Raw genomic sequence first — 13,183 nt, forward strand, 5'->3', positions numbered from 1 at the left:
AGATAGATAGATCTTTATTTGTCCTTAATAAGGAGATTTGTTGCCACCGTCTGTACAGGAATACATGTATGAACACAATAACCATAACCATCCACCCAGCCTCACAGCAATGGTGCCCCGCATCCCACAAATATACACACCAGACACATATGAACACACTGGACACAAATATGCACTCCGGACACATATAAACACACCGAACACATTACAGTGGCATTCTGTTTAGCAGTGCTATGGCCGATGGGACGAAGCTTCTGCCAAACCGGGCTCGCCTACAGTAAGGGGATCTGTACCTGCGACCGGAGGGGAGTAGTGTGAAGACCGAGTAGAGGGGGTGTTGGGGGTCCAGTGTTATAATAACCTATAAATAACAACAACTCTACATTTTTACCTTTGTTTTAGTTCAAAATAGTACAAGTACATTCTGTAAATGTTCACATTTAATGAACAGTCTTTCTACAAAAACAGCTGTTTTATTTTTCGCCATGATGAGTCTCATCGTGGGGCCGAATATTTAACTCTTTAAGCGCTGAAACCTGCTGCGAACACACAAAACACACAGGTTTCCCATTCACCTGACACAGAGTGTAATGTTTACAGCAAAAGAATATATATATTATAGTAATGAAGACGGTAAAGTTGACTATTCTGGACCCCTCAGCTCCAGCAGGAACAGTTAGCTTGCTGGACAGTGTTGTATGCAGGGGTGTAAAGCTAGTGTTAGTAGTTAGTGGATCATCTTATAGTGCTCTAAAAAGTCTTTATGAATCTCAACCGGATTATGCAAACAGCAAGTCATCTATTTTCTCACTTTGAGAAAAAAAGTCCTGCAAAAAAAGTGCTGTTCAGGTGTGCTCCATCAGCACTGTGATTTTATGCGACCCCTAGAGGACAAATTTGAAATAGTAGTTACTTTTGAAAAGTTGCAGTTAATGTCTTCTCTGTCATTTTTTCACTTTGCAAAGTCGTTCCACGGGCCGGATTGGAACCACTGGCGGGCCGGTTTTGGCCCGCGGGCCGCATGTTTGACACCCCTGTCATAGACTTTTTAGAGCACTTCAAGATCCAATCAACACTGAAGTTTTCTTACATGTAAACTTGTAACAACAGGAACGGTGGATCCACCTTTTTTTGAAAAAAGGAGCCACATTGTAACGGCGTTGTAATACCTAGTAGCGCCACAAGGTGACCACCTACTGTGTCAGACGGTTACATACAAAGAAGTTGCTCACCTCAGAGCCCGCAGAGTTGTTGTTATATTCCGACCAAAGAAGGACTCTCACTGTAGTAACAAGCTGGTGTAAGCTGTGCCTATCTTTCTGTTTGTCATGTGTGATGGATGAACACAGTGCCGTGGAGACCTGGCTTTATAAGGTCGACTGTTAGTTTCTGTTTCATAAACTGCCATGTTGAAATACTACCTGCTATCTTGGGTCAATTGCTACCTGCTACGACCGACCGCTAGCTCTCTCCACCTACACCAGTCACAGGTACACTCCGTCACTAGTAGCACTAGCACTACACCCCTGCATGCAACACTGTCCAACAAGCTAACTGTTCATGCTGGAGCTGGGGGGTCCAAAATAGTCAACTTTAGTTCTTCATTATTATAATCTCTCTGTTCTTCTGCTGTAAACATTACACTCTGTGTCAGGTGAATGGGAACCTGTGTGTTTGGTGTGTTTGCAGCAGGTTTCAGGGCTTAAAGAATATCATATTTGTCCCCACAATGAGACTCATCATGGTGAAAATACAACAGCTGTTTTTGTAGAAAGATAGTTCATGTAATGTGGACATTTTCAGAATGTGCTTGTACTTTTTTTGCACTAAAACAAAGGGGAACCTTTTTGAGTAGTCCTTCTCTATAGGTTATTTTGTTATGGTTTTACTGGTCCGGTCTACTTCATATCAAATTGGGCTGTATGTGTCCCCTGAACTGAAATGAGTTTGACACCCCTGATTTACACTATGAAACAATGTGAACATAACAACTAGTTTTATCTCCTAGTCTCATATAATCCCAGTTAATAAACCCTGCTCAGATTACCTGGTGAGATGGCCCCCAGAATAGAGCTATTCATGCCGGCTGTTAGAGATACAGCTTTGCATTTTGCTGATTCCCTGGTTGTGAATTTCCTTATGTCAGTAATAGTGCACCCTGTCAGCAGAGCTGCACAGCCTTCACCCAAGCAATATTCCTTATCTTGCTACTTATGCCACCTTTCACACTATAAGAGGAAAGCATGATGGATAGGAGGAAGACAAACACTCTGTCACACAAGGCAATCAATCCGCTCTGATTTGACACATGCGACCGCACAAGATATGAAAACAGGAAAGTGCAATAAATGGAATGAACCCATGTTGAGACATGAGCGCTGCGATCTGATTCTTTATCTGGGCTTTTAAAGGAAGAGAGACAAATCTGACTAATCCATAGAGAGTAAACATTACAGCTTTTAAAATATGTTCTACAAAATAAATATAGAAAAAGTGATCATCTAAGGAAATTATAACTATTCTAGATGTCTTCACATATTTTTTTAAAATAATAATAATAATAATAATAAATAATAATAAATAGTAATAATAATAAATAAAAGTAACAATGCTAAATAACGAAAATATTAATAATAATAACCAGAATAAAAATTAAAATAACCCATTTTAAAATAACAATAATAATAATAATAATTATTATAATAATAACTGTAATAATAATAATAATAATAATAATAATAATATTGATGATAATAATAATAATAATAATAATAATAATAATAATAATAATAACTGTAATAATAATAATAATAATGATAATAATAATAATAATAACTGTAATAATAATAATAATAACTGTAGTAATAATAATAATAATAATGATAATAATATTAATAATAATAATAATAATAATAATAACTGTAATATTAATAATAATAATAATGATATTAATAATAATAATAATAATAATAACTGTAATAATAATAATAATAACTGTAATAATAATAATAATAATGATACTAATACTAATACTACTACTAATAATAATAATAATAATAATAATAACTGTAATAATAATAATAATAATAATAATAATGATAATGATAATAATAATAATAATAATAATAATTATAATAATTATAATAATAATGATAATAATAATAATAATAATAATAATAATAATAATAGTTATAATAATAATAATAAAGAGATCTGACAGTAAAAATAAACTCTACTCCTGTTCCAAACGTCCATAAGCCTGTGGGCTCTGACAAGGACATGAAGATATCAATATTAAAGACACAAGCTTACATATACTTCTTTATCATCGCTCATGATATGAGAGCTCAGTCAATTATTCTGCCAGTGTTTCCAAATCCATTCAAACCTCTCTCTGAAGGACAGAATGGAAGAAAAAAAGCACCATCTTTTCTTTCACCCTCTTCATTACGAGAGTCAAACCGAGAGCTGATGTCAAGACTGTCAGTCACACTCACATCTCATTATCACCCTGTCTATTGTAATGACTCACTCTGAGAACTGACTAACATAAATGAGCTGGAAGTGTTTGAATGTGGGAATGTTGCTGGTTTGAGAAGCTTTCATGGTCTTCATGGTGACAGAGTATGAGCAGCTATCAGTGGGCTGAGGGAGTGGTACTTATAGACCTCTATTTCTGCTGTTCAGGGGTTTAAAACATAGACTGTATAAAATATGGACGTAGTATCAGTGATGTCACCCATCTGTTCCTGAGAGCTGTTTTGAAGCCAATCGACGGCGGCAGCCATATTGGAAATGCAGAACTCAACCAGGCAGAGTGTGACGGAAAGGGGCGGAGTTTGAGCCTCTTAGCCAACAGCTATGTGTTCCTGTCTGGGAGTCAAGTCAGTCCAGTGGTGTAGAATTGCGTATGGACCGTATAGACCGTAAGGACGTGTCCCTACCAATCTCAAACGATGGCTGAAATGTCCCCACCAATATTAAGGTTGAAGGGGAAAAAAATACCCTTCATGCAACACATAAAGGGTTAAATCCTTTCCCACTTTGGCACCGCCACCCAAATATGTCTTTGAGACCGGTCTGTTTTTTTGGTTGGCTTAGCTCCCTGTAGGCCAATGCTTCCTAAACAACAGGTATTTTCATCTGTTCCCACGGCTCTACCTGCTTCAAAGTGTGTTAACACTCTGTTTTCTAAAGTCCAAAACGTGTAGGATCGATGACTGTAGCTGTGACTTGAGGCAAGATGAAGAAGTATAAATAATGTAACTCCTAAAGGCCACCACTAGTCGCAGTTAAGCTACCTCAAAGATAAACATTTCATTTCCGATTTTTTTTTCACAATAAAAGTCCCCTCATGCTACGTAGTCCCAAAAACTTTACTTTGAAAGGACTATAACAGGAAGCAGCATGTTGTCAGCTGCAATTACTTGACAAAACTCAAAGAGTAAAATAAGAATAACGATGTCCCAACCAATGTAAAAATCTAACCTACGCCCTTGAGTCAGTCATGTCCTTATTTGGGCAAAAATTCTTCATCTTAATATCCTTTCCGTTAAAAAAAATTCACCCCCCGTACAGTGTGTGCCAATCAGGGGAGCATCCAGCTCGGCTGGAGGTGAAGCTTTCAGCAGTGTGTCTGCCCCCTGGTGGCTGGCTGCAGTATAGGTCAAAAAATCTGTCTCCCCATTCATTTGAATGGAGGAGCAGTCAAACTTTAAAAAATAAATACACATGGTACGAATGTTTCTCCCATCCGTATGCTGTGGTGATATGTAGTTAGTATTTGACTGTTTTGTGTCCAAGTCCTCTTTTTCCTGAGAAGTTTCTTCTTCGTTGGTTATTAGAGTTTAAAAAACGGGGTTTTACTTCCTGTTTCCTTTGATTCACAGCCGCCGTGGAGGGAAACTTCAAAAGGCACACAGCGTCTTGTGACGTTACGCTGTAGGGCGGAGCTTATTACAGTGGATTCGCAGGCTCTGGCTGCACAATGGCGGCGCCCAGGAGGGGGATTTTTTGGCTTCAGAACCGTACAACAGGAAGAGGCGGAGCAACGCTGTCCATTTTTATTTATAGTCTATGGTGGAGATAGAGAAATCAGCTACGTAGACCCAAGCCGTTTTTTTAACCAGGCTGTAAACATGTTTATTAATGCTGCAAAGATTGTCTTCTTTGAATGGGTGTGTATGTGGTTTCCTGTGTTTCTGCAGCCTGCCTCAAGAGGACGCTCAAGGAACTGCAGTTTATAACACTTCTGCATGGGCTTCATCGTTTGAGACTGGAGGTTGCTGCTTGGTTTAAAACTAAAGATTGAACACAGCGAGGTAATGTAGAGAAAGACCTTCAAATTCAAAACCCAGAGTTAAAGAAGCAGGAACGGAGACAACCACAATAATAAGCTAAACACAGAAGGACCTCAGCTGACCATGGGCACTGATACAATGACTCTGTCACTTGGACCTAAAGCCCTGAACATAATTCTTAAAATGACATGGGCAAAGTGTATGCAAATTCAAAGCCATGACCTTTAATCCATTGTTTTTCCTCTTCTGGTGTTCCAATAAACTTCCTGTGACTGAATACTAAATAATGCCTCAGCCAACATCTGTGTTTGTGTGCTTCTTTTCAACAAAAGTGCCGACACATTCACTCCGCTTCCACAAACCGCCTGCAGCTTATAGAGATGTGCTTTCGCATTGTGCTTCTGGGGCCGAGCTACCACTCTCTTTCTGTTTGTTTTTATCAGCACACCCCTTCAATGCCACTGTTCCTTCCTCCTCCATAAGTCAGAATAAACATCTGCAAGGAGGAGGGAGGGGAGAGGAGAGGATGATGGAAACGCCTGTACCAGAAAACACCTCCCAGCATTCCTACCGTCCGTCCGGGCATGTGTGATGCTGCGGCATAATTGCAAAAAAGCAGGTGAGGAAAACGCACATGGCTAGAAAAGCAATTATCACCTGGAAAGCTACCTGCTACCTTTCTGTTCAGAGTACAATGTTGGTAATAAACCAGCACACATCCTGAGGTAAAGAAAGAAAACACATGCCGCACTGGATGCTGAATAATAAACATGAAGAAAAGAAATCCTCTGGGTCATGTTTAGGTCGAATGGAAGCGGGCACAGAGAACTCTGCGAGCAAGGAAACAGCTCTCACTGTGGGGATGAAAACAACACATCATAATGGGGCCTAATGCTTACAGAGCTAGTCACTTGTCAAATAGGATGCAGTCAGCCTTGGAAATAATGCTGTTACAGTAACTTACACACAGCCACTCAATCTCACTGTCATGCACTACAATGCAGCAAAAATACACAAAACAGCAGGCATAGAAACAGAGACGTGTGAATGTGAAGGCCACGGTCAGAATGAGAGGAAGACTTCAGCTCAGTGGCTTCATGACTGTCCCTTTCAACACCAGCAATCCTGACACTAACATCAGAAATCCCTGTAAGAAGACTTATTTGAACAACATGTACCTTCATCAATCAAGGATAAAAATTACACCTAGAGAAGATCTGATTCTCACTTTCAGGATCAAGTTATTATTTTGACAAGACCTGGAGGCCCTTCATGAATACTTAAAGGTGACATATCACTCTTTTTTCATCAACATATATCGGTCTAAGAGGTCCCCAAAACATGTCTTTAAAGTTTATGCTCAAAAAAACACTTTGAAATCAGATTCTGGTCTGCCTGAAAAGCCCTCTTCTTCAGTCCTCCTCAGAACACTCTGTTTTCTCTCTGACCACGCCCCCTCAGGAAGTGGATGTGGCCTCGGCTGTCCAGCACGTTGATCTAATGTTTACATGTTGGCTGAATATACATGGCTGCTCAGAGATCACGTTACTTCAACCCTCTGAATCTGATCCAGAATCTGATCCTGACGGAGAGGTGCCTGCAGCAGGACCTTTCTGAACCATTGGTCACAGATTTAGTGTTTCTTGTTGTTTTATTTGTCAGTATGTAGCAAGCGGCAAACTCCGGTCTCAAACGATGAAGCCAATGCGGAAGTGATATAAACTGCAGTACATCGAAAATCCACTTGAGGCTGGCTGCAGAAACACTGGAAACCACATAGACATGAATGGGAAAAAGACGATCTTTGCAGCATTAATAAACATGTTTACAGCCTGGTTCAAAAAACGGCTTGGCCCTACAACGCTAATCTCTCTAATGGCACACACTGTACGGGGGGTGAATTTTTTTTCTAACATGACGGTTAAGAAGATATTAAGATTATGAGTTTTGCCCAAATAAGGACATGACTGACGTGACTCCCGGTCGGGAACACACAGCCATTGGCTAAGAGACTCACACTACGTCACACTCTGCCTAGTTGAGTTCTGCATTACCAATATGGCTGCTGCCGTCGATTTGCTTAAAAACAGCTCTCAGGAACAGATGGGGGACGTCACGGATACTACGTCCATATTTTTTACAGTCTATGGTATGTAGATGTGTGTCTTGGTACACAGCTACGAACATGTAGCTATGTGGCTATGCTAACTAGCGCTAGCACTTATCCATGACAAATAAAAATCATCCACTAGATCTTCAAATCTGCAGACGTGGGGAGTAAAACCGACCTCTGCCAGAAAGGCAGCGGGACCTTTCTGAACCATTGGTCACAGATTTAGTGTTTCTTGTTGTTTCATTTGTCAGTATGTCGACGTGTGTCTTGGTACACAGCTACAGCTACAGCTATGAACATGTAGCTATGTGGCTATGCTAATTAGCGCTAGCACTTATCCATGACAAATAAAAATCATCCACTAGATCTTCAAATCTGCAGACGTGGGGAGTCAAACCGACCTTTGCCAGAGAGGCAGCGGGACCTTTCTGAAGGATTGGTCACAGATTTAGTGTTTCTTGTTGTTTTATTTGTCAGTATGTCGACGTGTGTCTTGGTACACAGCTACGACATGTAGCTATGTAGCTATGCTAACTAGCGCTAGCACTTATCCATGATAAATAAAAATCATCCACTAGATCTTCAAATCTGCAGACGTGGGGAGTCAAACCGACCTTTGTGTTTATTAAGACAGCCTACAACTAGCATGCCTCCCTCCTAAGCTCCTTGTTAGCACACATGTGTGCAGGTAATGAAAAACGGAGGAGGGGTTGAGTTGTAGTTTATACAGTCTATGGGCTGAACAAGCTCCGAGCTCTGACTCCGTGACAGACCGGATATTGTTGTTACGTAACAAAAACACTGAAGTCTGAAACGGCTGGTTTCAGCACACATTTACAGAAAGGTGGAGAAATCAGAACAGGGGCAGAATGGATTCTTTTCATTCTCGGGGGGGTTTGTAGACAGGGACACATATTTCAGGTAGAGAACCATTAAAAAGTCAATTTTGCATGATATGTCACCTTTAACCTCAGTTAAAGGGTTACAACCTAGTATTGGCAAATATTCAATATTTAAAAAGCTGATCAGGACATCCCTACTGTTTGGTATCTAACTCTAACTCTTCCAAACTGAACATCCCTGAGTCCGAGCCCATCCCACTGTCTTCATTCTAAACTTTGAGAGAATCGTCCACCTTTATATTTACTGGACTGCGTCTGTTCCATAAATCGAGTCGTCCAGTTGTGAATAATCCTCCTTACAGCCTCAGGAGTCACTGCAGTGGAAAAACAACCTACAAGGCCTGGCCGAACAAACAATACTTAATCATCCCTGACGGCAGACCGAGGACGGTTGACAGCTACGTAATTATTCACCTGACGAATACATTTCTCAGATTATAGAAGACTTGTCACTTTGGATGAGTGATTTCAGATGCCTCCACTTTTCTTTGAATGTGTTGTTGAGTTAAAAAGGAAGGCAGGAAATGATGGGGTGGTGTTGAAACAAACAAAAAGTAATATTTTCTCTCAGAGGAAGAGCTGGATAAGCAAACCGATGAATCCCAAAGCCACACCCGGATTTGAAGTTTATCCATCGGCATCCAGTCACAACTCAGATTATTTCAAACTCTACCAGAGAGCAACAGTAAGTGTCATTTTCCAGACTGTCACACTTATTTCATCATCAGACGTCTCCTCCATTACCGGCTGCATTGTCCGTTTTATGGGCACCATTTGGATTTGAATGACTTCCCACCAGCAGCATTTCCCAGCAATCAGAACAGCAAAGTGCACGCCAGAATTACAGAAGGACAGGAAAGAATCCGTCATGGAGCACAACACGGCACATTTTGAAAAATGCTGTTTGGTTTTGAACACAGTGAGTGTACTCACATTGATCGATGTCGCCGTCTGCTTTCCCCTTCTCCTGCAAACACAGAGCACACACACAAAAGTGGTTATTACAGGCTCAGAAGAGTGAGACAAAAACAACCCGTTCGCTCGCTTTCTTCGCGCACCATCCGTTACTTTGCCTTTTTCCTCTTTCCTGGGTTCAGAGAGAGATGGAGACAGAAAACAAAGGTGAAGAGAGAGAAAGTGACAGAAAGGGAAAGAGACACAGACGAGTGAGAGAGAATGACAAGAAGACCTTTACAAAGATGAGTCCCAGAATCAATCCAATCACTGTAATTGATAAACAAACAGGCCTCCATGGCAGGTGTCACTGTGCTGTTGTGAAGCATCAATTCAGACGTTGGATGAATGCTGATTTGTCAGTCCAAACTGTAGGTATGATGTCAGGATTTGGTCTCTAAACACATTTCCCTTTCAGTTATGGCTTGATTATGGCTTTAGTAGTGTTTGGATTGCTGCAGAACTTCAGAGGAGAGACCCCAGCAGGGTGCAGGGCTGCCTGGTCTGCGGTTTTCCTGCATAATTGGGCTACTTTTGAAGTGTTGCTGCCAGTTGAATATTTTGTCCGTGGTTGAGGTAGACCTGTTTTGCATGCAAATTACATGAATAATATGTATTAATAAAAAAAATCCATGTTTGATTAAATTTGAATCCAGCTTATTCAGCACTTACACACAAGAACAGGGAAATATGGTCACCACACATACATCAAGGTAAGCTTTGCCACTGTCTCTATCTTACACACTATACATCAATCAATCAATCAATCAATCAATCAATCAATCAAGCTTTCTTTATATAGCACCTTTCATACAAGTCAAATTCAACCCTAAGTCTTTACAGCGGTGGATGCAAAGACTTTGAGTTTGGAGAGGAAGAAACGCTTTTCCTCGGGGGTCATTGCGGAGGTATTTTACCCGCTCTCGGTGCCTCATTTTCGGCCGTGTGAGTCCGGACGTGGCCCCCTCGAGCCTGAGGGACAGCGTCCCGACTCCGAAAGGGGAGAGGTAGGCGTGACGCGAACCCCAAGCTTCGAGGCCGAGTCGACAAATGCTTCAGCATATTTGAGGTACGTAGTGTGTGACGTAATGCAACGTACCGCGACGGATGGAATTGATCAATTGGAACCGGTTCTAAGTCGGATCCGGTTTTTCGATCCCCACCCCTACTCAAAACACAGGGGAGTCACATGAAAACAGCTTGAAGATGCTGTTGATGCATCTATTAGCATAGAACTGCAACAGAAAGAGCGTGCTGATACTACGGTCTCTCTGGATTTGCAGATTGTGGACAAGTTCTAATCCTTCACGATGTAATATCACCTGCTGGTATCAGGAGAGTCCGTTACTGCAGCCCTCACACCAGACAATTCAAGTAAACAAGCAGACAATCAAACTGGCCTCACCGACTCGCCCATCAGCATCATTTAAAGCTGCTGTGAGGAACTTTTGTTTTGTACTGATTCTGGCGCCCCCTTGTGGACAAAGTAATACCTCTTATCTCTTGTTGTATACATGTTAATGTAGTGTTTTCAACAAAAGCCTCATCCTGTTGTCTTTAACAGTCAACTTTATCAGACAATGTGATTATTTTCCATGAAAACAGTCAAATAAAGGCTGTTTCTGAAGTGAGATGTCCATCATCTGGTCTGACACCTACCCCCATCATGGCGGTTTCAGGCATTAAAAATGACAACAAAGAAGGTGTCATTGCGGAGGTATTTTACCCGCTCTAGGTGCCTCATTTTCGGCCGCGTGAGTCCGGACGTGGCCCCCTCGAGCCTGAGGGAAAGCGTCCCGACTCCGAAAGGGGAGAGGTAGGCGCGACGCGAACCCCAAGCTTCGAGGCTGAGTCGACAAATGCTTCAGCATATTTGAGGTACGTAGTGTGTGACGTAATGCAACGTACCGCGACGGATGGAATTGACCAATTGGAACCGGTTCTAAGTCGGATCCGGTTTTTCGATCCCCACCCCTACTCAAAACACAGGGGAGTCACATGAAAACAGCTTGAAGATGCAGTTGATGCATCTATTAGCATAGAGCTGCAACAGAAAGAGCGTGCCGATACTACGGTCTCTCTGGATTTGCAGATCGTGGACAAGTTCTAATCCTTCACGATGTAATATCACCTGCTGGTATCAGGAGAGTCCGTTACTGCGGCCCTCACACCAGACAATTCAAGTACAGAAGCAGACAATCAAACTGGCCTCACCAACTCGCCCATCAGCATCATTTAAAGCTGCTGTGAGGAACTTTTGTTTTGTACTGATTCTGGCGCCCCCTTGTGGACAAAGTAATACCTCTTATCTCTTGTTGTATACATGTTAATGTAGTGTTTTCAACAAAAGCCTCATCCTGTTGTCTTTAACAGTCAACTTTATCAGACAATGTGATTATTTTCCATGAAAACAGTCAAATAAAGGCTGTTTCTGAAGTGAGATGTCCATCATCTGGTCTGACACCTACCCCCATCATGGCGGTTTCAGGCATTAAAAATGACAACAAAGAAGGTGTCATTGCGGAGGTATTTTACCCGCTCTCGGTGCCTCATTTTCGGCCGTGTGAGTCCGGACGTGGCCCCCTCGAGCCTGAGGGACAGCGTCCCGACTCCGAAAGGGGAGAGGTAGGCGTGACGCGAACCCCAAGCTTCGAGGCCGAGTCGACAAATGCTTCAGCATATTTGAGGTACGTAGTGTGTGACGTAATGCAACGTACCGCGACGGATGGAATTGATCAATTGGAACCGGTTCTAAGTCGGATCCGGTTTTTCGATCCCCACCCCTACTCAAAACACAGGGGAGTCACATGAAAACAGCTTGAAGATGCTGTTGATGCATCTATTAGCATAGAACTGCAACAGAAAGAGCGTGCTGATACTACGGTCTCTCTGGATTTGCAGATTGTGGACAAGTTCTAATCCTTCACGATGTAATATCACCTGCTGGTATCAGGAGAGTCCGTTACTGCAGCCCTCACACCAGACAATTCAAGTAAACAAGCAGACAATCAAACTGGCCTCACCGACTCGCCCATCAGCATCATTTAAAGCTGCTGTGAGGAACTTTTGTTTTGTACTGATTCTGGCGCCCCCTTGTGGACAAAGTAATACCTCTTATCTCTTGTTGTATACATGTTAATGTAGTGTTTTCAACAAAAGCCTCATCCTGTTGTCTTTAACAGTCAACTTTATCAGACAATGTGATTATTTTCCATGAAAACAGTCAAATAAAGGCTGTTTCTGAAGTGAGATGTCCATCATCTGGTCTGACACCTACCCCCATCATGGCGGTTTCAGGCATTAAAAATGACAACAAAGAAGGTGTCATTGCGGAGGTATTTACCCGCTCTAGGTGCCTCATTTTCGGCCGCGTGAGTCCGGACGTGGCCCCCTCGAGCCTGAGGGAAAGCGTCCCGACTCCGAAAGGGGAGAGGTAGGCGCGACGCGAACCCCAAGCTTCGAGGCTGAGTCGACAAATGCTTCAGCATATTTGAGGTACGTAGTGTGTGACGTAATGCAACGTACCGCGACGGATGGAATTGACCAATTGGAACCGGTTCTAAGTCGGATCCGGTTTTTCGATCCCCACCCCTACTCAAAACACAGGGGAGTCACATGAAAACAGCTTGAAGATGCAGTTGATGCATCTATTAGCATAGAGCTGCAACAGAAAGAGCGTGCCGATACTACGGTCTCTCTGGATTTGCAGATCGTGGACAAGTTCTAATCCTTCACGATGTAATATCACCTGCTGGTATCAGGAGAGTCCGTTACTGCGGCCCTCACACCAGACAATTCAAGTACAGAAGCAGACAATCAAACTGGCCTCACCAACTCGCCCATCAGCATCATTTAAAGCTGATGTGAGGAACTTTTGTTTTGTACTGATTCTGGCGCCCCCTTGTGGACAAAGT

The 13,183-nt window shown here is 42.1% G+C and overlaps 1 protein-coding gene across 1 annotated transcript in view; it reads right to left on the reverse strand.

Moving 5' to 3' along the window:
* The window catches only part of fstl4 (follistatin-like 4), a 295,733-nt gene that overhangs the window by 253,967 nt on the left and 28,583 nt on the right, over nt 1–13,183 (reverse strand). The window contains exon 3 of the mRNA XM_034683558.1: nt 9,249–9,282. Coding sequence (XP_034539449.1) covers nt 9,249–9,282 — 34 coding nt within the window. The remainder of the gene's footprint in view (nt 1–9,248; nt 9,283–13,183) is intronic.

Source organism: Notolabrus celidotus, chromosome 5 (genome assembly GCF_009762535.1).
Source record: "Notolabrus celidotus isolate fNotCel1 chromosome 5, fNotCel1.pri, whole genome shotgun sequence".
Classification (NCBI taxonomy): domain Eukaryota; kingdom Metazoa; phylum Chordata; class Actinopteri; order Labriformes; family Labridae; genus Notolabrus; species Notolabrus celidotus.